The sequence below is a fragment of the Seriola dumerili genome, unplaced genomic scaffold, assembly GCF_002260705.1.
Source record: "Seriola dumerili isolate Sdu_G_001 unplaced genomic scaffold, Sdu_1.0 BDQW01000161.1, whole genome shotgun sequence".
In the NCBI taxonomy this organism is placed as follows: Eukaryota; Metazoa; Chordata; class Actinopteri; order Carangiformes; family Carangidae; genus Seriola; species Seriola dumerili.
In genome coordinates, this window is record NW_019174416.1 from 5,280,526 (window position 1) to 5,307,298 (window position 26,773).

The window sequence follows — 26,773 nt, forward strand, 5'->3', positions numbered from 1 at the left end:
GTGCGTGCCTGCCTGCCTGCCTGTGTGTCTGTGTGTGTGTTTGAGCATGAATGCATACATGCATGTGTGCATATTGGCTATGGCTCCACTCAGCTTTGGTGAATGCTCTTCTGACACTCACTGATATATTTAACAGGCCAGAACTTACTAAAGACATACAACATATCACCTTTGCACATTGAAGCATTATTTCTTAATATGAACTACTTTCTTAAGGTGAAGCTTGGGAGCCAGGGCTTTGTTTTCAACAAGGATCTCTAGCAATGCTAGCTTGCTATTTAAGAATGTGATGCCATGTGGACACAATTAATAATATCTAACTGCCTTCACTCTCTCTTAAGCATTTATCCTGCATTATGCTGGCATACATACGGTACAATAAGAAATCAAATGACAGGAAATGTCCTAAAAGTGACAAGTGAAGCAACTGAGCCTGGATGGTTTGTGAACTATGGTCACTTTAAACACTGAAGTGTTTAAACTTTAAACACTGAAGTGTTTAAAGGATGAAGACAAACAAAATCAGCAAAAAATAAGTGACAAACAATGGCAAGACTTTTGGTGTACCTTGTGTTTAATAGAACAAAGAAGAAATGGACACGACACCATACACACACACACATACACACACACACACACACACTTTTTTTCCACAAGTACATTGACCAAAACCAACTTAAGATTCATGAAAAGTTTATTTCAATACCTTAGATAATGGCAATCATTTGTAATTTGACCTAGTTTAAACATGTGATGCTATGTACTCACGACAGAGTGATAATGTAAGTGGCAGTACACTGAGTTTCCAGTTTATTCAGATAAACCTGTGTAATTAGATGCAATAAATTCTCTTTATGAAACTTATGAGCTTCCTTTTTATTAACGTGGTGTCATATTGATTCACCTCTATGGTCATTGTAGAGGTTGTATAGGCCTTTCTCACACCGCACAGTTTGAATTGTCATAGCAGGAAGAGCACAAGTGTAACTAATTGCAATAACGATGTCCCTATTCCATTTAGGTGAACCAGTAGGCCATGACAATGAGCCAGCATGCACATTACCAGGGCCTGACGCTGGAGCTCCTGAATGGACCACAGACATGATTAATGTTATTAGTCACACCTGTGTTTGATGAGCCAAACAATCTGCCATGACCAAGGGCCGTTGGATGGCAAAATATTGAAAAATATTCACAGGGATGTTCACCCCTTAAAAGCTGTCTCAGCGGGCAAACTTGTATCTATGTTTCCTCACGTTTTTCCACCCTCTGATGGCCTGTTGCATCACATGAACAGTGTGACAACTAAGGCTATTTTTTCATTATCTCTACTTCTACTGATTTTTCATCAAGTTCATAGGTTAAAAATTTAATCTAAAATGTCAAAAATGCTCATTTGTCTGAGGTATTCCATTTACAATGATATGAGATTGAGAAAAACAAACTAGATTTAAAGCTTATGAGGCTGTGACCATGAAATACACTGTATGGTTAGTTGGTAATTGGACCAGATAATAATGCACATGGACCTTTTTTGACAGCACATGTTTTGACATATGTCAAGGAAATGTTCAAACGCAACTAATAACATTAACGATGGCTCCTTTTTAACGCCAGTGAACCAGCATGCACAATGCCAGGAAACTAGCTGACATATGGAAAACAGCCGACACTAATGTTATAAATTGTACGTGTGCTTATCCTGTGACATGTTAGGCTGTCTGCCATGCCTGTGGCCGAACACAAAGTATGTTAAAGGGCCTCAGAGGCTGAGGTGATGCATTATGACCATGTTTGTATTTTCAGATGTGGGGCATTAGTCCAGTTTAGTCCAGTATCACGTTGCTAGCTGGTCTTATTCAAATAAACAGGACAACCTGAATCATACGACCCTCTGACTGCTAAAGGGACAACCACAGGCAATGTTACATCTAAGTGAACTCTAAAACAGTCTTTTTTTGTCATGCAGTTAAGCTTTTCGGTGCTAGCTGTGTCCTGTGGCCATGTCCAGTGGGTCTGTCTGTACTGTACCATGTTATTTGTTTGTAGCGCTGATGTGGTCGTCTACTGGCAGATTTCATTAAGTCCAAGTTTCCTTGCTCTTGACTTAAGGGTGCAGGTTTGCCCTTTTCCAGCAGTGAATGCTACAAGGAGATTGATAGCTTGATGTCTCTTCTCTGTGTTACTGATGATAAATTAGGATCCATCAGACCCTATTGTAGATACAGTTATGGGTCTATAGCATGAGGGAGAAGTAACAGAACTTACACTGTGTTCCTACAAAATGTAAACATTTCTGTTCTAATCTGTTTTTGTACAATTCAAAATGCAAAATTTGGTATTTCTAAAGTAACTAAACTAAACTTTAAGTAAAAGTCGCATTCTCAGATTTTGGCTCTGAAGCCTGCTTGTTTTTCAACACGCACACACACACACGCACACACACACACGCACACACAGGTTTGCATGATAAGTGAATCAAAAGGGTGTAAAAGGTCCATTGGTTAAGTCAGAGGATGCTGTCCTGCCACTCAACAGTGTGAAACACTATGTCCCTTGTCTTTTTCTTTTCCCGTCTCTCTCTCTCTTTTCCTGTTTCCCTCTCCATCTCTCTCTCCTTCTGTGCCTCTCTCTCTCTCTCTCTCTCTTTCGCTACAGCTACTTCACCTCCTTCATGGCCTTGTCACATTCTCTCCTTTCTCTCTCCCTCACCTCGCCCCCACACTCTCTGTCTCTCTGTCCGTTCGTCTCGGTATGCTTCGTCCTTTGGCTCCATCTCTGTGCACTTCTGTCCGCTGAACATCGCCAAAATCCATAACATGGGGAACTACGGACGTGGGGAACTACCAGCCATCACTTCCAGCCGCTGGAAGTGATGTCTCTTTGACTGATGCCCCCACCCCTCTCCAGGCCCATACACACTAAATCATTCCCACCTCCATGATGAATTGTTGTTTGTGGTGATGTGTGTGTGTGTGTGTGCGTGTGTGATGAATGATACACGAGGATATAGGACGCTTAGTTTGTTCCAGAGTTGAGGCAGCAACATGGGCACTGATGGCCCAGCTGCTTTACAATACACATGCAAAACATGCAGAAGATATAAAGACACACACGCGTGAAGAGGAGGTAATAATTTGGTGGTATAGCCAGATAACTAATGGATGGAGGGGATGGGGGGTCAGTGTTCGTTTGGTTGCAGTCAGCTTTTCAGGGGACCCAGATTTACTAGCACCGCCCCTGCACAACTGCATTCATGTAGATACACACACACACACATAGCCATACTGTTGGCATATGCACATGCAGTCCTGAAGTCCTACGTGCAAAAACTGCAAAAGCCCCGACGCCCCCAGCCCACCCCACCCCCTTCCAAGCACGACGCACGCACGGAATACCGGGGCATGCCCGAGCGACGCATCCAACTGTCAGCTCCGCTTCTTCCGGCAGAGAGACCTTGTGAGTTTATTAAGCGGAGCCAGTGGGAGAGACAGGCAGCCAGGCGTCGTCGCATGTGACAGGCTGCGTGCGTGGAAGCGCCGCTGCCATGCCAGCCTTGTTGTGACCCGACAAGCACGACAATCTGTGCAAGCTCCGTGGATCATAACCCGAGAGGAGCCCCTCCTTGCCTCCCCTATAGCCGCCCACGCGTAAAGCAGAAACAGACACTCTCATAAACACATTAAATATTCCATAATCCAATGATGCAATAACAGCATTAGGGCGGTATGCATCATCGTCGTCGGGCAATAGGCTCGGATACGCAGCCCAGCATCCCCAAACTCCATTTTGTCTCTCATTTGACACTCAGGGAAACAAGAAGGGGGAAGCCAGGGAGACCTTTACGGAGACGTGGAGGCGCGATACGCACGGGAGAAGCACAGTCACCCGCTGACATTCAGGCCTCCCTGAGAAAACGTCGACTTGAAACGACTCGCTGGTCCGTCATGCAGCTACACTGGTGGCTTTTAAGCGTCACATCAGCAAACATCAGGATGATTTCATCCAATAGGCCTGGAAAACTAAAACTAAACTCGCGGATATGAAGGTGCGCACTCGGCCTGGCAAAGTTGTCCGCCTACCCGCCGTTTTAACGATCGATTACCTGACTTTGGCTCAGATTTGGCTAAAAATAAAACTAGATCGCTAATGTAGGCCACCCTATGGAAGCAGTCGGCGCATCCAACACCGGGGTACCACCACGACTTGCAGCTACAGATACACTACATGAATACTAAGACAGAAAGCTCAAAAATCCTTGAGTCTCCGAGTGTCAAGTCCCCTATAGCATCTTACCCTCCCTCTCTCCCCCGCTCTCTGCTCGCATCCAACAGCATCCCGTGACACCATCCACATCCACAGCAGAACCACAACACCAAAGATCGCAGGTTATGCGTAACATTTATTTACCTTTATGTCTGCCTTTCGCTGTCATCGTCACACTGCTTGATGTTTCATTGGAACAAGATGCTCATCTCCCTCTCTCCCTCCCTGCTTTTCCCTCTCTCTATCACTCTCTCGGTTGTGTCTCTGTAGGGTATTATTCAGTAACACGAAACCACCGCTAGGAGTGGAGCGCGTAAATGGAGCTCATGCAGCACAGGGTGTCGCACAAAAGCTTTGGCTATACATAGAGGAAGAGACATCCCCCCGTTAGAAAATGGGGTAATGCCACGGTGAGGGGGTGAATTCTAATAGAATAACGAGGGAAGACCCTGATTATGGCGTATCGTGCTGGGTACCCCCCACCCCCTTCCCCTCCATCACCACCTCCCTCCCCTAAAAGGTTCAGAGGCACATGCATGCTGACTCGCCAGCCAAAGAGGCTTCTTTTATTATAAGGTGCTAGAATAACACACAGGGATGGACTCAAAACAAACGTGCGAATAAGAGACACTGGTGCAACGACAGGGATGCAAACAGAAAAAAAACGATGAGTTACAGCAGAATCATTGGCACAGAGGTAGCTCTCACTGGCCGTGCAGGATTTGGCATGCCTACATTTGATCACCCGGTCGGCGGGACTTGCGTTGCTGTCGGACATCCTGGAGTCGGGACGGGAACGGAGCCGTGGGGGGTGGGGGGGGGCTCTCTCTTCTGTCAAGGGCCGAGATTGTGATGTCGGGTCCTCCGGCAGGCGTCGAGAATATGCGCGGTTGCTGGGTGCTTTTCTTGCTGCAGTAGTGGCATCACTCGGTGGAGTCTCCGTGCTCTCTCGGACGGGGGAAGCCTGCTGCTGCGCCTGCGGTGACTTTGGGGGAGGATAGGCGGATACCTAGCTGCTGTTGTGGCATGCTTGGATCCAGAATTTGTTTTTTGAGAGGGCTGGGGGGGCAGGTGGGGGCGCGGAGGTGTGGGGGTGCTGGTGTAGCAGTGGTGATGGTGGGTAGGGGGGAGGTGGGGGTAGACTCCTGAGGTTAGAGGGCGAAGAGACGCCTTGGAGAGAGAGGAGACGCGCAGGCTCTACCTCTCCAGGACGCCTCTGCAAGCGGTGCCGTGCAGCTGGCAACACCCCGGAATGGCGAAAGAAGGAACTCCCACGCAGAGTCACGCACACGCGGGATCTCACACTCACACACACACACACACACACACACACACACACATATATATATATATATACACAGAAACAGACACACACACACAGTAACAGCAGTAACAGACAGACACACACACACACACACACACACTCTCAGGCTCTTACTGCCATCCTGTGGACGCATTGATTACAGGGCTTTCCCCCTTAACAACTGGAGTGTGTGTGTTTATGCGTTGGTGCGTGCACGTGTGCGTGTGACTGTACAGTAGGCTATTTGACAGAAGATCACGTGGGCTATAGGATAGTGCTTTCTTTTGTCATTTACAACCTGGAATAAACCAAAGGCTGAACAGCTGATCAAATGTCTGTAGAGTGTATTGGACATAATATTGATCTATGCGACAAAATGGGCACAATATGCGTTTTAGACAACAAAAACGTTTTTAAAGAGGACACAAATGTCAACTGTGCACACTGTGATTTATTATTGCTCAGTACACCAGAAAACAAAATTGTTGGATGGAGAAGTACTGGGACAAAAAATGTGAACTCTGGCCAGAAGATGACGCTAAAGAAGAGGACATGTTGTTACCTCTGAGGGTCTCTTAACAACGCAGGCCAGTTAGTTCTCTGACTCAGACGGTCAGGCTGAGTTTTGCACAGTCAGACCAACCGTCATCAGTCTAAAGCACAAATTATACCTTCTGCATCTGCATAGCTGCAATGTAAATTTTACTTTGTCAGGCTCTGCTGTAGTTTGTGAGCCTCAGCTAATGAACCTATTCCATCAGAATAATCTGAAAGACGAAACATTTACACATAAAAATGTACACATTAGTGCTTCGAATGCCAAGATTTTAACATGCTAATATGAGCATATACAATTCTTCTTCTTGTGCCATTAAACTCAGAGTAGAGTGGACACGAACAGGATTTTGGTCAATAACTAAATAAACAAACAACTTGTCATAAACTGAACCAATTATTAAGTATTCGACCACTTTGATGGAATAGTCAAGAAAGAGACACTAAATCCTCATCATCAACCATCAATCATCCTATAAAACATCAGCAGTACCCTTTTTGAGAGCACTGAGTGTTTCTTCATCCACTCATACATCCCTCACTATCATAGACAGACACGTCTTTGAAATTACAATTTTTCATGCTATTATACTTTCAACTGAATGTAGTTCCACATGTAATTCTTCTTGTCATGCAATTCATTTTTGCAATTAAAAGAATTTAAGTTTTAGTTCATCATTGTACAAACCACAATTACTATTAGCTGTTTCTACAGCACTCAGTTTGATATGTCACAGCAGGAAAAGCACAACGGTAATTAATAATATTCATTTAGGCTATATTCCATGTATCTGCTTCAGGGCCCTACTATTGTGCTTCTTGGATGACGTTATTCACATATACCCCTGCATGGAACAGAGCCATCCTCAATGTTATTACATGTGCTTTTCCTGCTATGCCAGGTCTAATGAATTAGGAACAAAGGGTTTTAGTTCCATGGATTATAACGTCATTACAACTTCTTAACTTTGTAAAAAATCTTAAAATATCATTGTAATTAAAGTTAGACCAAAACAGGAAGATATAAACTGCAATATCTCCTGGCAAGCTGTTGAATTGTTCAAATATGTGAAAATGGCTAGACTGTCCTTTGAATAGCACACACATACTGTGGAAATGTTCCTTTAAAGTGCCAACCACTACTCACACTGTTGTACTACAACAAGTACTACTAATAGGATACCTAAATGTTTCAAATAATGTAAGAACACATAATACCAGAATTGAGTGCAAAATTAAAATGATGGAAGATAGTAAGGAAGATGTGAAGATCTCAAGACAAGACCCTGCTTTAAAAATCCAAAATTTTAACATCAGTTCTTTACTTAATCGATAACCACTGCTGAGACAGTTTAATGTAAAAATCCTTAAATATTATGCTGATCTCTGTGCTGTTGAAGAGAGATAAAACATATATAGCCTATTAGTATAGGCTACATGAAGGCTGCAGCTAACAGTGACAATGCCTTACTGCAAGTCTAAAAGGACCATTGTAATGCAAGTTGTTTCTGCTGTTAAATTAGTTCATTATTACTTTGTGAGGAGCAGTAGTGTGTTATCAAATATTTCAAAATTTCTAGATGGCAATTGTGTGGATGACATTCAAAGATGGTTTATTTGGCTTCTTATTAAGAGTGGCTCAATCATTCGCTTGAATATTTAGGTACTAGATTATGTCATGTCTTTTTTAAAACTTTTTTCTAAATTTAAATTTGTTCTGAAATAAATTCGTGATGAAATGCTAATGGAAATATCCGAATTTACCCTGATTCATTTTTGGCAGCAGTGTTAATATGAACATTTATATTTGCGGGATTAATTTACATATAAATTATGTTTATTTGACAGCTGTGCACTGCTGGTGTAATGGAAATTATCATTCATGTTTTCTTACTGCATTAACATTCAGATTTGTAATTAGTAATTGTACAATGTATGAAAAGTGCTATGTTTGGGAAATAAATTGTTTTTTTTTTCAGGAAAAACTGCAGGTGACCAGACCACGGCCGTCGGTGAGGGCCTAGGATGATCATGGTCATTTTTAAAAAGTAGTTCCTTCAAACTTTGTGTTGTAGCTTCACCCTCAGGTCGATGTGCTGAGGTTAAATGAGTTCGGGGTTAAAGGTTTGAGTAACATATTCCATTTATTATGATACGCCTACCCTTTACCGTACACATTACACCTTTACTTGACGCGGTATGCTGGTCATCCGTTGGCTCTACTTAACACCTGCAACTGGAAAAAAACAGAATTTATGCCACGCGAACATAACATACCTATAGGCTATTTACTAGCAATTAGAAAATACTAATTTAACATATTTAAAAATTACAAGTAAGATTTACATACAAACAGTAGTTATCAAGTCTCACTTACATACTGAATCACTACACCTCGTCCAATCATCCTACAAATAAACCATCCTTGTGCCCACGATCTCGCGATCACAGTCGTTGCAATCATATCACTCCGCGCTGAGCAGACCCCGACTGTAGTCCATCTGCATGACAACCCCTTCAAATTTGTATTACATCGATAAATCAGAACAGAGGAGTGGGACATTTGTAACCAAAATCATTCCGCTGTTTGTAAATATGTAAATGACACTGCTACCGCGGTGGTAAACCATTTTAACATAGGTACCAAAACAGTTTACCTCATGCAAAATACGTGCTTGGTAGACATTTTGGCTCCGTCCGGGCCATATACACACAACCGTTCCGTCGCATGCATCGAGCCACAATGATGCCAGTTGCAGAACTACGTCGCCAGCGCGCACTGTACGTGCGCATGGCGGAGGGCTTTCTAGCATTAGCGCAGTGAGAGAGGCGTTATATGGTTCCAACAATAAGACTTCCGGTTTTGGCGGCAGGATTTCACAATGAAAGGGTGGTGTTAATTTTTTTTGAATGGTTACAACGTGCAGTAAAGCAATTTTGTATTAAGTCGCTATACATACTAAATAATTTCATAATAATTTATTAGTCTCAGGAAAATAAATAAAATACTTCCATATGTCGAGATAATTAGGCAATTAGCCAATCAACAGATAATTATATACAAAACTCTTTACATAATGGCTCAATAGTTTAAATAATTTTTTAAGCAAACGCCAAACAGTCTCTAATTATTAAGTTCTCAAGTTCTCAGATGTAATGATTTGCTGCTTTGCTTTGTTTTATATCTTTATGTTTGGGGTTTGGACTTCTGGTCGAACAAAATCAGTAATTTGAAAATGCCTCCGCCATTCACAAATTATTGTAATGGGCATTTTTCACATTTTATAGATCAAACAATTAATTGAGAGGATGACGAATGAATGAATAATTAAAGCAATAGTTACTTATAGAGTAGGAATAGCATAGGAAAGGAGTAGCATTTTTAAGTAGCCCAGATACAATCTTCTGTGGTTGTTAATATACATGCGAGCCAAAGAATTGTACCGTGTGACTCATTTTGAAGGCCTTCAGTTATTTCTTAAGATGGTGTATTTTAACTTATGCTGTGAAAGTAGCGACAAGCTGGATTTTTTAAACAAAATTTGTGCAGTTTTGTGTAAAATTAGATGAATGGTGATGATGCTTTTATTGTGAAGAGTTGGGTTCGGAAGTGTTGTGGTTGTTGCTGCTGGCAGAACACAGGCCGCAGTGATTTGGTAGCCGCTGCAGTAGGAGGAAGGACCGCGGTTCTACCCTTCTATCTTTCAGTTTCGCCTCGAAATTCTTTCGGTGGTTCATTACTGTAGCGATCGGTAAACTGAGTGTACAGTAACGGTGTTCTATGATAAGTAAGTCGTAGTATTACCAACGGACAGTGATATCAATCGCCATTTTAATCGCACGTTTTCCCTGACAGAAGCGCTAGCACAACAATGGCTCTGAAAAGAATTCACAAGGTAAGGAAGTGAACGACAAGGCCCAGGATTTCGCAGTTTCGTTAGGGATGTAGTTCCAAGGTTGCCTATCTGATGCTTGTCTGACGGGTTTAGTATACTGTGAATAATTAAAAAATATTAACTAAATAACTCGGGCTATGTTTCAACTGCCAGCTAACGGTCTGTGAATAGCGAGTGACGACAGTGAGAGCAGCATTGCGCCGCTTTTCTGTGTCCACCACTGCTGCCACAAATGGGCCAACTCAACCGTTGACTTACAACTAACCGTTAGGTTAGCTATTCTTGGTTATGTCACAAGTGTTTACCGTCGATATATGTAATATGGGATATAATAAAATGTTTTAGCCAGCTCTGACTGTCGCTAGTTAATGATATTAGTAGTGTGTTAGCTCTTTCTGGCTAACATTATCTGTCCCGGTGGCTAACTCGGATAAGCTAAAATGTTCTCCTGATGGAGCTAGCTAACAACATTAAAGCCATATCTTTACAGTAAAGTAACGGTAGTTCCCAATGTTTTGGAAAATGTTTTATGCTATCGACTCGCTCCTAGTAGTTCCCTTGTATAATAGTCCAGGTAGCCAACATTATTTATTACAGTGACTTAAGCTTGCTTAACTCGCTCCTTGATTTGACAGATAAGTTATCCAGCTAGCGTTAACGCTAACGTTAGCTTGATTTAAGAGGACACTCGCGCTTATTTTATTAAACCATTTGCAATTTCTGTCTCTTCTTTCGAGTTGATTCTTTGAATTTTCTAATATGTCATGGATTTAAGTAGAATTGCTACAGACTAGAGACACGGCAGGGCATAACCAACGATAGCATATATTCACAGTTTTTTTCATTATACTGCATTTGTAATGCATATATTATATGTATTTTAAGAGGTATTGAGAGAATATGTGTGTTATTGTTTGTATTCGATATTATTATTGTTCATACTCGACAAACGAGCAATAACAAGGGAAACGCTAGAGATAATGTTAGCGGTGTGCCGCTGTGGTAAAAACAGGCCCCACGCGTTGTTCGCCTTTGATGACATGTTGCTGACAGCAGGCGAGCAGCAGGTCTTTATTAGAAGTTACAGTTTGTTTGATTGAATTAGTTGAACGGGTCCTGTTTTGTTGTTTCCTCCAGTAACGTTATCCCATGACACAGTGTGGCTGACCAGCCAGCATAATGTTTCTCTAACTTGACATCCTGAGCTGTTGACGATCCGGAGCAGATAGCATTTACGCTAAGCTAACATTTGCACCTCAACGTTACACTGGGCTACACACAACTAGCTTAAACCCAGTTTACCATACTGTTTTGGTTATAGTATAATCTCTGCTTGTCATATCGTCGTGATCTCGGTTTGTCACATGTACTACCTGCTGTACCTGGAGAAATGCTATTACGTAATAGCGGTCACTCCAATAATCATAGTGTTGCTGGCTACAGTGTTGTGGTATCAGTAGGCAGTTCTTTTTGAGTTGTTACTGTTGTTGGGGGAGTTTGAAGCAGTTACAGTGGCACCTGCCTCAGGAGCTGTTTGCAAACACTGGTTTAGTGAGCTATATAGAGGTTTCATACTAAGCATTAGTACGTAGTATTTAAATAATCATCATCTTATTGGTAGGTAGTAATATCATATTATTCAAGATCTTTTTGTTGGAATTTTTTCCTGTGATGTTTTTTGTCAATCCCAGCTGCGTCACCATTCTTTTTATTTAGGTTATTGTTTGGATATATTTGAAATATGGCACCATAATGCAGGACATGATCAACTCACTTGTCATTTGTTTGTCTTAGGAGTTGAATGACTTGGCACGGGACCCACCAGCCCAGTGTTCTGCAGGACCAGTAGGAGATGACAGTAAGTTAACATCAAAACCAACACTGTCCTGTTAGCTGTGTGTAACTGGGGCTCAAAATTGAAAGATACTCCTGGTTTACCCATCCCTTATTTAATAAACAACTCAACCCCATAAATAAATATTTATTGGTCAAAATATATACAAATGACAGCATTTCTAATTTATTGCAGACTATGCACATCCCTTAAACTCTGAGCTTGGTATGAATTATCTCCAGCTCTATTCTCTCAGGTTAAATTTCATGGTTATTTTGTTTAATTAAGATGTATAAATTTGTTCTCAATTTTTATCACAACCTACAATTCAAATACATACATGGTTTTTAAGCATAAGATTTGGAATTTGATACAGATAATACAAACATTAAGGAAGTACTGTGTTTTTTTCTTTTAAGCAGATCCAGGAAATACCTGGAGTGCCTCTTGTGAAAATACTGGTCATTGTAAAAGTAATATATTCCCAACACTATTGTGACATTTGAGTTTCACTTTTGCTTTTAGGGCAAGTATGAGGTTAAGTCTCAGTTGGATGGTATTTTATTTCTTTTTTTCTTTTTTCTTTTTTTTTAACCCTATAGATATTGAATCAAAACTACAACCAAGAAGGCATTAATGACCTTAATGATTTTTTTTTCGGTTTATTGAACTATATGATATTAAATAAATTTTACATACACTGTAAATATTTCCATGGAAACAAATATTTTATTTGAAATATTGTCATTAAAAGCAAGACAATGACGGAAAGTTAGTATTTCTAACTATTTGCAACTGCTAATTTCAACAATTGCCACATAATACTAACAGAAATGAACTTTTCCTTTAAATACATTTATCATATTTGTAGATTCTTAGCATTATTTTAATTAATAATTTAATTTAATTAATACCATCTAAACAGGTGCATCATTTAAAACTGACAGATTAGCTTCTGTATTTGTCATTGCATTTTGACAGATGAAAATAGCATGAACGTGGTTAAACCATAGTTCAAATACAGATACATGTAAAATTGCTGCATGTTCTTTTTTAGTGAATAAGAAGGAGAATATTGTTCTTTAATCACAATCTACTGTATTGTAGCAGTATAGCTGCTGGCTGTGTGCAGACTGTATACAGTCTGAGAAGTCTGCAGTCTGTCTTTGAGATTGTTTCATGCTACCAGCAGTTCAAAGCTTCTCTTTAACATCTCAGCCACCTGTATCTCTGCTTCCATCATTTTTGTTGTTCACTGCTTTCTAAGCAGCTTTTAAAGCCCTACACCCATCTCCACAAACGAGTCACAGTGGACAGTAAATTCAGACACTTAAAACCTTCGTTTTTGTTTCAAGTCATCTGTTTACTTGACCTTCAGTAATGGATATTTACATACCAGTTTAACTGATATGTTTTTGTACTTATAGCCAACAATACAGTCATTTGATGGTGTGTTTGTTGTGCATGATGAATAGGTAATGTCATTGGTGAATAATTTTACCTGATATTCAAGCGTACTATAGAGCTTTCAGAGTAGTCTGGTTGTCATAAATTGTGGAGACCGATAGATGACTGCTAAATTATTGTTAGACAAATGTTTCTTTAAATAGGCTTACAGCAAATAATTAGTTAGGCCAAAAACGATAAGGTGGGTGCCAGTCACCTTTGTACATGCAGGGCAATAAAGTTTCTAAACAACTGCACGGCAGCCCTTTAATTTGACATCTTTCCAGCAGCTACCTTACTATAAACACACTAGCCACATGCAGTAGAAACTTGTTTACACCATTTGTGTCATTTGATCAAAATTATTTACCACTCTCATATTGTGAAATGAAGGGTATGTATGTGTTGTGTAAGTTTATATTATTGTTTCATAATGATAAAGCAACAGTGAATGTAGGGAGTATTTTTCCTCTGTGTAATAAGCATACTACAGTAGTTTAGGTTATGTTGTGGTGGAGCAACAGTAAAACAGCAATTGCCCTATGATAAATACCAGCTTTGGGAAGCTTATGATGAGACTGTCAGAGAGGTTGTGGTGATTGATTGTTGCATTACATTGAAAGGTGAATCTATATAGCCCCCTAACTTCACATCTCTACCCTCTGCCAGCACATTTATCTATAACAGGACTTGAAAAAGCTTTAAGCCAAAAAATAAATGTGCTGTTGAATTTGTGGATTTTAATAATGAAGTGTAATGCACAGACAGAGTGATTTCCATTTATCTTATATAAGCTTATGTCATTTTGTCTGTGACCTTCTTTAGTTAGAATACAAATTAACCATTTGCATAACTTAAACTTATTTAACCTTATTTGTGGATGGGATACCTTGTTTGTGAAGTAGATTTGTAATTTTTGAATTTACATTAGTGAATATTTTGTTCTGAACTGTTGTTCCGCTGTACTTTTTTCTTTTTTCTTTTTTTTTACCGCTGTAAGTAACCCCAAATATGAACCCTTGTATTGACTGTGTCCACTGTACTGAGAGCCAGGAGACAGGTCACCTAATGTTGTCAGTTTTGTTTCTGAATAAAAACTATGCCCTCAATCAACACAGTCGAGTTCTGTTCAACATTACTACAGTCAATTACTTTTAAATATGTGGTATGTGATCACTTCCTTGTCTGTGGTGACACTGCTCATACATTTTGGAGACTTTGAAATTGGGCTATATGTGAGAAATAACCAGGTGAATCATACACAGTATTTCCAATGGCATTGTTTTTTTTTCCATAAAAAATGCTGCCATTATGGACCACTGGTCATTGTTTTTACATGTATTAGAAGTCATATAAAAACATCTCTGTATTTGTTAGTGTGGAATTGAGTGGTTGAACTAACTGTAACTAGCCATAGAGAGAACTTTCTATAAAATGTTTTTCATAACAATGACTAGTGTTAAACCAGATAGTATGTAACTTGCTGGCCTGTGTTGCTAGTAGTAGCTTGTTCCAGTGACATCAGATAACTGCAGACAGCATGTAGCTAACAAACTCAGTTGGCCTCATTTTTATACCAACGCATGACACGCAGAAGAAATCCTGGTTGTGCAAAATACAAATGTATGTATACAAATGTCAGATGTACACATGCATTGATTTAACCATAAGTTTATGGACTTGCTAGATATATTACATACTGGCAGTCTGCAAAGGTTGACATAAACTAACTATACTAAGGAACAGGAATACTGCAGCTTCCAGTAAAGGGGTGGGCTGATGTTTATCATGAATGCAACACCTGGTTCTCACAAGGGACCAACACCCACACAACTATCTCATCTTTGAAGTTTGTGACATATGCAGGTACAAGCACATACATATTCATGGCTTATCAGGGCATCTCATGTTGACTTTAACAGAGAAAATTAACTGTGTATTTGTCTACTGTGCAGTCTGACATTATGACACAAATTTAAAAAAAAAAAAAAAAAAAAAAACATTCATTTATAAAACTTGTTCTTATTTTTATTTATTTTTTTGCTTCATGGTTTTTGAAAAGATGCAATACAGATAACTCTTATCCCTGTAATTCCTTATTTTTTCTTTGCTTTATTAATCTATTTTTGATTAATTCTTTGATTCGTAGTAGTACAAATGCTGTCTGATCTGTGTATTGAATATATCTTCTTTCATTTCATTATATGCAAAAAATCACAGATAACATTTGTCAAATTTCAACGTAAATCAGTGGTTCTTAAGGAGTACTTGCTGTAGCCAGAGTCTTTCAAAATTAATGAAAATTTATGTTTGGGGAAAAAAAATGTAATTAAGGCATTACTATTCCAGGAAAAATTCTTGTGACTTTTTTGTTTATATAAGGTCACATTTGAACAATAGATTTTTACCTGCCCGCAACAAATGTGCTCCTGTTATGTTGATATAAATTGTCAGAAACAGGTTTTCTGTATTTCATTGTTACCAACAAATATTTAACAGTATGAATGCTATTAGCACCCAGACTTGTTTGGTATAATGTGTGTGTATATCTGAAGAGTTTGTCATGCCATTAAAACATCTTGCATGAAAACAATCAAAGTGAGCATGCATCCTGTACAGTGAGTCCAGGGATCAGATCGTTCCAGTGTACAGGCATTGATAAGAGGAATTATTGTGTCAGAGCTAAAACAGGTATCAGAAATCTGATGGTTTAGAACTTGTATAAAATAAGAACCAGTTCTTAATCACCATCTTTATATGATTTATTTGTGATTTTTATTTTATTTTTAATGTGCATGTGTATGGCACCTTTTGAAACAGCACCATGGGAAAAATCAGTAGCAGCAACATCGCTCTGCTCATGTCACATCCTGCCATCCAACATCAAATAAACCACTTGTCTACAAAGTATAAGAAAGTTTTTCTTATAACCCATAATGACTGTGGTTGACTTTTCATTTACATTGTCATTAGACTCACACAGGATGCTTGAATGTGGACATGTTTAACTGGTCCCTGTTCAAATTCTGCTGGTTTATGTTGATTTCAATTTGTTTTCTCTAAGCATTTCTATTACACCTCATGTCAGGATAACAATTTCCCCTTAAGCAGTTAAGCAGTACTTTTGGTATTATTCATATAAAAGACTTCTGATTGTATAATGATTTTACTGCCATTAGATGACCCTTTACCATTTACAATTTAAAAAAATCTGTTTCCAAGAATATTTGTCCTGAATTGCACTTTATATAAGAACCTGTTACTCAGCTGTACAAATAAACATGCACACTTCGTGTGACATTACTTCTTCTTACACATCTCAGCCACACATTGTGTTTTTAGTGTTTCATAACCAATTTCTCTGGTTTTTGTTTCAGTGTTTCACTGGCAAGCCACAATAATGGGACCTGTAAGTATTGACTCAGTTACAGCGTTATCACAAAGCTTTCTTTTTCATTGGAAATAACACATGTAACTGTTCTGTCATTTTTTGACTTTGAATGGTGCTCACCAATGAATGCTCAACTAATGCGGTATCTGTAGAGCTAATGTGAACTTACTGCTTGCTTCATCAGTTTAGTCAGCGAGGAGGTCAACTTTTAGTCAGCCAATGTTTTTTTGGTTGACAGCAGCCATATTATTTAATTTTATATTCAATTTTGTATGCATTCCTTTGCCATAAATGTAATTCCATCACTAATGAAATGAATTGGTTTCTTTGTCCCTGCATTAGAATGACAGTCCTTACCAGAGCGGGGTTTTCTTCTTGACCATACACTTCCCCACAGACTACCCCTTCAAACCGCCAAAGGTAATCAAAACATACCAAGTAGCAGTGTACATTAAAAAAGGAAAAGTGAGGCACCATAGTGCTTCTTGTCTGATAAAACATGTCACAGCTTTATGTCATTCAGTTTCCTGTTCATCTGCCCCCCTTTCTCACCCCCACCGCCCACGTCTTTTTTTCCCTCTGTTTTCAGGTTGCATTTACCACAAGAATCTACCACCCAAATATCAACAGCAACGGAAGCATTTGTCTTGACATCCTGCGATCACAGTGGTCTCCAGCTCTCACCATCTCCAAAGGTAGGCCGACTGGCCTTCAGACTCTGAAGTGTAACACTGCACATACGGTTACAGATAAATGGCAGATGCTACTGCCTTTATAAACAGCGTGTTAAGAGTGAAGGCAAAGAGGAAGCATGTCAGTTTCCTATTTAATGAAAATGCTTCCCACAAATAATATATTGCCCCATTCCTCTCACAAAAGTCCTTGTGTGTCACTCGAGTACTGTCTCTGTAAATGTCAGCTTCAGCTCTTTTCATCAGTGATGGTTAGTACTAGACCGGCTTATAAATGGTGTGCCTCATGCACAAGTGTTGTTTTTTTCTAAGATTGCTGTCACATGTATTATCAGAGTTTAACATTTTTATAGTCGTGACAAATACACTACCTCGCTTCATTCTGAGGGTCATTTGAAGGAAAATGACAAAAATTCTGAAAATTTTATTTGTGAATTCTTGCTGGTTAACCTTTGCACTGTCCATTCCAGTCCTCCTGTCCATCTGCTCTCTGCTGTGCGACCCAAACCCGGATGACCCCTTAGTACCCGAGATCGCCCGCATCTACAAGACGGACAGGGAAAAGTAAGTGTTTTGCTTCATGTTTTGTGCATCATTTGGGTATAGTTTTTTTTTTCTATGCTTTTTGTCTCTTGCCAGCATTAAACATGATGCTATGGGTTACCAGCCTTCATTTTTTTTTTAAATAATCTACAACCCAAGCCAATCATATGTCAAGTCTCCTCTGGCCTGGGTGGAGCTGTGCTAAAACCTGTTAATGTTAGAAACTGACTATTGATGAGCAGAAGCTCCATCCTAACAATGATTATGTAAGGATTGCTGCCAGCACGGTGGAAACAGTGCAGAAATAATAAGAAATGTAACTAATATGTGAAAGACAAAGCAATTGAACAACGTGGCTGTAGTTTGTGTCATCATGTGTCTGCAGAACACAATTAAGACTGATGGTCAGTCACCTACGTTTTTCAATTAAACAATGAAAAAGCTAGAGTCAAATGAGCCTTGTTGCATGTCAGGACAGGAATGACAGATTCATTTATGTGACTTTGCTTTACTAATATACCAATCACTCCACCAATTTCTCACTGTTCAAAAGTAATGGCCTTTAAAAGTTTTATAACATTTTATTACATTCATCCCCTGAATTTAGTAATGTGTCCATCTGACCTTCACTATTCTAGTTTTCCTCTGCCTGCTGCTCTGAAAGGAATAATATTGCAAACACACAATTTTACATCTTTCAGACAAATGTCTAACCAGATTATGTTGTATTTGGTGTCACTAATCCATGTGGGCTTATGAATATAATGCAACTGCACAATTGTTACAGTTAGTCACACTTCATTAGGTTGTTTGTCATTTTAAAAAGTGGAAAGATTTTTTTCAAAAAAAAAATGCAGAAAACTTTGGCATCAAACATAGTAAAATACACATATCAGCCTAAATCAGCAGTGTGCCATTACAGAGACTATAAAGACGGAAGTGTCTCGTACATCATAGCAGTCAGCTGGTGTTTTCCGTACAGTATCTGTTATCTGTCTACTTTAGTGACTCGCTGTCAATACACACTTGCCAGTCAGGAATTTTTTGTCATTTGTTTTCTTTATATACCTATAGAAAATGAAAATATAATGTACCCTTGGAAAAACTAATAATCGGAAAATGTGGTATGTCTTCTCCTATAGAGATGCTGTATTTACATACTTCATAATAGTGAGTTAGGTTTGGCATCCAGAATGGTTTTTACAGCAATTTATTTTCACTGTTTCCTCTGCTTCATGATGATTTTCTGCTCCTGGGACATGATGATGAGAAATATGGCTGAAATCCAAAAAGTATTAGATGTGTTGCTCACATATGTAATTTGGTATCTCCTGATATGATGTATCATGCATGTAACAACAAGCTTAATAAACAATCAGGACAGTGGATGTTGGCTATTATTTTGGTATTGCCATATCTGACTAAAGCAGCGTGGTTCTTCCTGTCACTGATTGACCAGCAGCAGTGATTTCTGGCAGTTGCTGCAGTGGCAACAGGAAATAAAAAATAACCTGCTGAAAAATGTGTGCTCCTGTAGAGCCACCAGTCAGCTGGTCTCTCTGCTGTTGTCAGGGTAGCAGCAAAACCTATGATGTACATATAGAAAGTAATGTAAGTGACAGTGTTTCAACTTTCCTAATGATATGTAAGTCTTCACAAGGCTAAACATCTAACAATCCCCTTTCTGTCTGTCTCTGCTTGTTCACAGGTACAACAAAATAGCTCGGGAATGGACACAAAAGTATGCAATGTAGTGTTGGAGTAGAATCATGGCCAACCACCTCTACGACATAAGGTTAGGGGAGCTTCAGACGTAAAGAGAAAACAAACAAAAAACCATACAAACAAATGAAAAGTTTAAAACAAGATCTTGTTGGTTTCCATTGGAGTGCTTTCTTTGAGCCACGCCTCCCCTTCACCAGAGTACCTGTAAAACTCCCTCTGCCCCAACTCCCCACTTTGTCTCTCTCTCTCCTTCCTCTCTCTCTCTGTTTGACTCTTCCTCCTCTTCCCCTCCTGCCTCTCAGCTCACCTGCCCCCACCTTCCAGTGTACATATTGTCAACTTGCAATGGTAACACCTGTCTCCCCTACTCCTTTTTCACCTCCTCCCTCCCTTGTGACCTCTGACCCCATCTCCTGACTTCTGTATACCATTACATTTGTCACCATGCAGGTTGGACTGTTGTGCCACCCCCCAAACCCCTCCTTTTTCCTACATGCCTGCATCCTCACCCATCCTCCCAAGACGTTAATCACTAAAATCATTCCTTTGAACATCTGTAAAACTTTGAGGGGACCTTTTTATTTCCCTATTTTTTTCCTTCAGGGGGGAGGGGGACAATAATATGGAGGGATTTTTACACTCTGCACCCTTTCTTGTTTTGTTGTCCTTATATTCTCATCTGTTGAGGTGACAATTCAAGAAAGCAGTTTTCGCACGCGAGTCGAAGGGCACTCTGTATTTTATACAATAAATAAAAAAAATCATTGCAGGCTATGTAAAATGGCCTATTTTGGTCTTTGTTTGATTCTATGAAAGGACTTGAATTTATCCCCACACCTCCTGCTCCTCACCCCCTCCTTCCCTCCCAAACCACCTTACCCAAGTTGACCCCTTTGTACACACATAAACACACATGCACGCACAACTGTAACCCCATGTCACCCCCACCACTACCACCACGTTTTCTTTATTCACAAAGTGGAGGTTCTGGACCAGGTATTTAAGCAATTTGTTTTTCTTAGTTTAACCTGTGTTTTTATTCCCCATCCCCATAACTCTTTAGGTTGCTTTTTTTTTTTTTTCTTTTTTTTCTTTTCTTCTTTTTTTTTGTTTTTTGTTTTTTGTTTTTTTGTTTTTTGCTATTGTTGATTAGAAGCTAACATCTTAAATGGCTATGGGACTGGCTTGGGCTCTGGGTGCGAGGAGAACCCACTCTTCTTGCACAAAACCTCTGTATATTGAATTACCTGAGAGGCTCGTTGAGCTTTGTGTGTTGATTAAACTGTGTAATAAAAACCCATGACTCCTGTGTAGACTCATTTTCAGGCCCAGTTAAAGGACGCACAGAGGTAAGAAAGGAACGTGAAGCCAGGTCACATTTGTGACCCAGTTCTACAGAAATTTGACAGGATGAATAATACCTGCATAACCATATGGACTCACTGTTATATGATAGATAGATAAATTGTTAATAACAAATTGATTGTGGGTATTTGGGAATATCTGATTAATGAGTAATACTTCACTAAAATTTAAATGGTTTTTAAACTGTTCAGATGTTGTGGGAGATGTAGTTCCACATGTTGACTGTTGGCTGCCAGTCCTCCTTTGAGTGAAACAAAACATAAAATGAGTGTAAACGAACACATTCACGGAATATTTTAACTAATTGCATTAGTATATTATTGCTATAACCATTATCTTCAGTCATGACACTTAATAATCCACTCATGTATACATATATACTTTTTAATTTTGGTGGTAGGTAGGTTTTGTCGCCCCTTGGCGGTGCTTTTACATAAAAACGAGTGCATTAAACATCCACTAATGCCGATTCTGTGTTCATGCATTAACAATTAACTCTAAAGGGACACATCCATATTTTCTACTAAATAGATTCAGCAAATTAAATGTGAAAATGGTTGTTTGGGGTCATTATCGCATTTACTACTCATTAACTCCTACTTACATGTACTCCTCTTGAAAGGAAATGGAACTCACCAAAGCCTGAATATATCAAGATGATTCTCCTCCAGTGGAAACCTTTGGCTCAATCCGTCGTGCCCGAGTGTTTAATGTGTCATTTAACATCTTAATTGACAAGATAACGAAGCAGTTTACAAATGTAACATAAGACATTTAATTGGAGCTTCGGTTGTTCATATCTCCACACTCTTTATTGGGACATGTACTTTCGTTGATACAATTGTCTTCCCTCAAAGCCTCAATAGCTACCAACTGAGTAAAGCAAAGAGCTTTCACTGATGGAGACTGAAGTGTTATTGTAAGGTCCGGAAAAAAAGTTAAGTGTACTCGATTCCACATGGACAGGGGGTATCATAAAGGTTATTGTGAAACAAAGAAAATTCGCGAATGTAACCTGAGAGTGTCTTCGCAGTTAGGTCTTTATACAACGCTGAAGCGAAGCCGGAAGTTTGCTGGAGGCTCGGGCTGAAAGCCTCTTGGTCTGGTAGAACGTCCCTGTCCCTCCTCAGGCTCTCATTGGTTCCTGCACAGTGACGTAGAGATCGAGCACGGTGCAGCTATCGGACAGAGTTCAGATAAGACTCCCCGGTTGACCTTGCTTTCGAGAGCTGACCAGAAACAACACACAGTCCAGGGACAACATGACAACCTCGAGTTTATCGGCTATGCCGCAGCTACCAATGCCTCCGCTGCCCACATTACCCAGCTCGGGATTTAGGTTATCGAAAGGTAAAGTATTTAAGCTAGCTAATCACATGCTAGCATTAAATGCATGTTTTCGTTTCGCCGCTCAGCGCAAACTTAACGTCTGCGACCTAACGCTACCCAAGCCAAGAAACCACATTTGTTGTATTGCATGGTTATATGGAGGCAACGTCTTTTGAATGTAATGCACAGATCTCCACATGATAGATAAATTATTTTCTAAAGTTAGTTTCCTTTTCTCTGCATTGTCAATAGCCGTTCCTTAGCTGGCCAACAGCCATGTAGCTAGCTAACTGACCACTCAGCCAAGCTGGGATCGGCCACAGGTTATGTTTCCAACTTTAGACAGTCACTCAGATAGTTTTGGCGACTCAGCTCAAGCCGTGTTTGGAGGCAATCCCACCATCTTCAGTATGTATCTGTGAGGGCCTCTTGCCGCTCTGGTGAAGCAGCTAATCGCTGAACTTTCTGCTCCAGACTAGGGCCCCTGTTCTTCTTGTCCTACGACTCAACGTCATGTGATGCTCAGTGAACATGGATAATCCTCCTCATAGCCTCGCTAAAATTTCAATAGGCAATTTCATAGGTCCTGTTAGAAAAGTAAAACCATTGTACGTACCTCTCAAGCTGTTAGTTTTCTGTGCATCTAACAGACAGGCCCCTGTTCACGAGAAATCCTCCATCATCATCATCCCCCTTATGATGCATCATGGTGAAGCTGTAGGAAGAGAGGTTTATTTTGGGTCCTGGGTGTCAAACCTTTCTCTCATCTAGACAAAACTATGAGAGATCAAATACCTTATAAAATTTTTGTTATTGCACAGCTGGTGAAAGGTGAAAACGGGATTCAATTAATATTTTTTTGCATCACTAAAGTGTAAAACTGTTTATATCATAAACTGATGCTATGTATGGCTGTGCAAGGATTAATTATTTTTATTTACTTTGAAGAATATAAATAAACTGACCAGTTTGTTAGGTGAACCTGTACAATCTGTTGCAATCCAATCAGAAAGGTGTTGTCTCTACTGGGGTCATTTTGGAGGACGTAGTAAGTTGTACCGTATGATTTTGTTGCCTTTTATATTGAAAGGTGTAGCTCATTTGGTCCACCATCATCCATATTTGAGTACACAAGTAACCACTAGCTCTAACATCTTTCACAAGAGATGATGAGACAGATGTTCTCTTTTGTAAAATCACCTTTCTGTATCTGTATGCTCACCATGACTGTGTTTTCTACAGAGCATTTGGTCGTTGCGGTGCCGGTCGCAGTGGTTGCAGCTGTCGGAGGCTTCCTAGTCAGCCATTACCTGAGCAGGTGGAGCTGTAAAAAGGGCCTGGTGAACACGTCCATCAGCAAAGACAGCCCCAAAGTGGTCCACAGCTTTGACATGGAGGACATCGGTACCAAGGCTGTGTACTGCCGCTGCTGGAAGTCCAAGAAGGTCAGGCCTTGTCAGTTTGTTCAGAGCCACTGATATCTTAGCTTGGTGTTTGAGGAAGAGTTTTGGACTTTCTAAGCCAGCTAAGCGATTTATAAGGGTCCAAAATTCCCCTAACTTTCCTCGATTAAAAGTCCTTGTGCTGTTTGTGGGGTCAGACTTTGACATGTCATACTGGTGGGCACATCCCAGTCAGTGATATCACAGCTAGGTGTTTGACAGACCTCATACTGAAATGTATTCCAACAGTACTACAATTCTTAAGTTGTTTAACTATGATAATTTGAATGCTTTGATAATTTATAACCATTAGGGATTGGGGTGCTGAGTGGAGCAGATTTTTTATTTTATTTTATTATGATCATAGAGATAAAATTGATTCTCAGTCACCAGTGCTAAATTTGAATAGTAGATTTCTGCCACGGTGTAGAACTCAAAATACTACTTCTTATACACTGCTTCTCAGATGCTTTGGTGCCATGATTTTCTGCTCAGGACGCGTTCGTTCGCTAGTGTCCTACATTATCGTAGCAAACAACATATCAATACCAGCTGCTTAGTTTACTGGCAGGTCAGCAGGGCACGCCATAGGTCAAGCTGCTGGTGACGTTTTAGAGTGCCCTCTGCTGGATCACAAGGCAAAATACTTACACTTTTGTGCTATAAATTCTCAATAAGAACAGTTCATTCCAGTTCAAATACTAAGTTTTTCCACATTCAAATGACTGTTTGAGTTTCGAATAGAAAGTGACAGTCCCAGTCCTAAGGACTTAAAGTTGATAAGAGTGAGTTTTGTTTTCCTCTAACGTTGTGTGCTCTCCCTGCAGTTCCCTTACTGTGACGGAGCCCACACCAAACACAACGAGGAGACCGGGGACAACGTTGGACCGCTCATCATCAAGAAGAAGGATGCTTAAGCCAACCAATCACAGATCTCCACCCTCTCTTGACTTCTCATGCAGCCGCCCCCAGGTTATACAATTGTTTACCATCATCATTAACAGTATCGCACTAATGGTTATGGTACAACACTGCTACAATCAAACAGTGGATATTCTTTGTAGCCCAGAATAGAGACCCAGAAAGTGCTGAAAATATTCAAAATTTTGATTCTTGACCTTCCACACTGCATTAGACAACATGACTTTGAAATCAAAAGTCATTTGAGGAGAGATAAGGAAAGCACTTTGACAACCAGCACAGTAAGACATGGAGGTATTGTTCCTGTGCAGTTGAATTTTGACGTATTTTACCTGAAGGATTTGATCAATATTCTCATCACACCTGAAATATTTCACTGTGTGGGCATTGTGTCGTCATGTCTGGTGTCACCTGTGTCCCCTTCCTTCTTGACTCCGCCAGGTGTGGAGCAGGTGGTTGAATCATGTAATGAACTGGCAGCTCTTTGCCTCAGTCAGTATTTCATTGGAATTCAGTGCAGGCCTTATATTCAAATCTACAGACCAGAGTCTGAACACACACAACCCACATGAATGTTACATGCTTTGATTTTTGCACAAAGAGCTGCTTAATCAGAGGAAACAGAAGTTTAGTTTGTCTTAAATTAAATAATAATCTCCAATCTTGAGAGCTGTTGAAACACTATCTGCTGTTTGTAATCACTTACCGTCTGCTTTCTGGGGAAACTGTTGTATTTAATCTGTAAAGTGTTCAAGGGTGAAAACTCTGCTTATAAAGGATATATTTTGCCTTGTCATCAGATTTATTTTCTACTGGCTGCGGTGTGTCTGACTTGATGAATCATTGTTCTGTATACTGTGAATAAAACTTGTTGAGTGATCTGATTTCTAAGCTTCCCTTATTTATTTTAGGGAGTGTTTCTTGCTACTGACCACAGGGGCCAAACTCTACGTTTGTTTGTTTTTAACCACAGGATCAAATGCACTTCATTTAACCGCTTCACCTTTTAGCAGAGAGGCAGAGCAGTGTGTTTATGGATTAACAGTGGACAGGGATAATAAGTAAACAGGGCCGTGTGGTGCCTGCAGTGGGATCAGTGTGTGTGTGTGTGTGTGTGTGTGTGTGTGTGTGTGTGTGTGTTAGGCCTGGGCTGGGGGTGAGGGGGGCTGCGTGCTGCAGTGTCCACCAACACCAGTGGCCATTTTAAGATGCGGCAGTATTTGTGGTGACCACTAGAAGACGCTGTGTTTGCACGGATAGTCCAGGCCAGACGGTGTACGCGAGTACGGTGGGCCCCTGCTCCCATAGTGACACGCGCACGCACGCACACACACATAGTCAGACACGCACGAGGTATCTGGCTGCGTGCCAGATGCAACGGAGGACTCTCATAAGAGGTGGAGTGGACTCGACCATCCCCGTGTGAGGAGTCACCTTTAACAGACAGCTCAACAGTGTGTTCACACACAGGGACAATGTCTCTGCTGCGTGGACAATATTTACGTTGTACGTGCTTTAAAACCAGAGGAGCCTCAGCGTGGAGGCAGCACATGATAAACAGGCTAACATGCTCTGACTGCTAACTGACTCAGCCACTGTGTTTTGCCAAATGGTGAAAATGTTTTTTTTTTTCATTCTATAGTTATTTATTATTTTTTCTCTCTTTTATTCTTAAGCGTGGGCAACTTCGTAATGTGACACTGAAACCCACCTACTGAGTTTAGCCTCCATTACCTGTGAATGATAGGATCCACAAGTAATGGAGAGGACACAGTGGAGATAAAACTGATCATTCAGAATATAAATAATTAAAATTTTCCTTCAGACACCTTATCCCCAAGAGTTATGTTTGTGTTTATTTTCCTGTTGTAATCTTTTTTCTGTAATGCTAAACGTCGATATAAGCTGTCCAGAGCCCTCTGCTTAAATCTGATAAATTCACATCATACACGGTTGTATTGTAAACATTCACATCTTCTCTTTTAATATTGTTGTTAATTAAAAATTACAGATGTTTAATTCTACATCTGCTTTACCACAGTCTAGAGCCCACTTTGTTATCACA

At 40.1% G+C, this 26,773-nt stretch overlaps 3 protein-coding genes across 5 annotated transcripts in view; 2 read left to right on the plus strand and 1 right to left on the minus strand.

Moving 5' to 3' along the window:
- The window catches only part of LOC111226639 (serine/threonine-protein phosphatase 2B catalytic subunit alpha isoform-like), a 32,513-nt gene extending 27,453 nt beyond the window's left edge, over nucleotides 1–5,060 (minus strand). For 2 of the 3 annotated variants that reach the window (XM_022751900.1, XM_022751898.1), the window contains exon 1: nucleotides 5,002–5,060. In XM_022751900.1, the coding sequence (XP_022607621.1) occupies nucleotides 5,002–5,044 (43 nt within the window). In that variant the 5' untranslated portion in view covers nucleotides 5,045–5,060. Of the gene's footprint in view, nucleotides 1–4,410; nucleotides 4,578–5,001 lie in introns of those variants that run through there. The other variant, XM_022751899.1, reaches the window with a different exon arrangement.
- Nucleotides 5,061–9,762: 4,702 nt separating this feature from the next.
- ube2d2 (ubiquitin conjugating enzyme E2 D2) lies at nucleotides 9,763–20,947 on the plus strand. The gene is made up of 7 exons (XM_022751786.1): nucleotides 9,763–10,020; nucleotides 11,815–11,878; nucleotides 16,678–16,709; nucleotides 17,034–17,111; nucleotides 17,281–17,386; nucleotides 17,854–17,947; nucleotides 19,635–20,947. Exons 1-7 carry the CDS (start codon nucleotides 9,997–9,999, stop codon nucleotides 19,678–19,680), a joined length of 444 nt encoding a protein of 147 aa, XP_022607507.1. The 5' UTR covers nucleotides 9,763–9,996; the 3' UTR covers nucleotides 19,681–20,947.
- Nucleotides 20,948–22,182: 1,235 nt separating this feature from the next.
- cisd1 (CDGSH iron sulfur domain 1) lies at nucleotides 22,183–25,592 on the plus strand. The gene is made up of 3 exons (XM_022751851.1): nucleotides 22,183–22,366; nucleotides 23,588–23,790; nucleotides 24,615–25,592. The coding sequence occupies exons 1-3, from the start codon at nucleotides 22,279–22,281 to the stop codon at nucleotides 24,702–24,704; spliced, it is 381 nt and encodes a 126-aa protein (XP_022607572.1). The 5' UTR covers nucleotides 22,183–22,278; the 3' UTR covers nucleotides 24,705–25,592.
- Nucleotides 25,593–26,773: the final 1,181 nt, after the last annotated feature.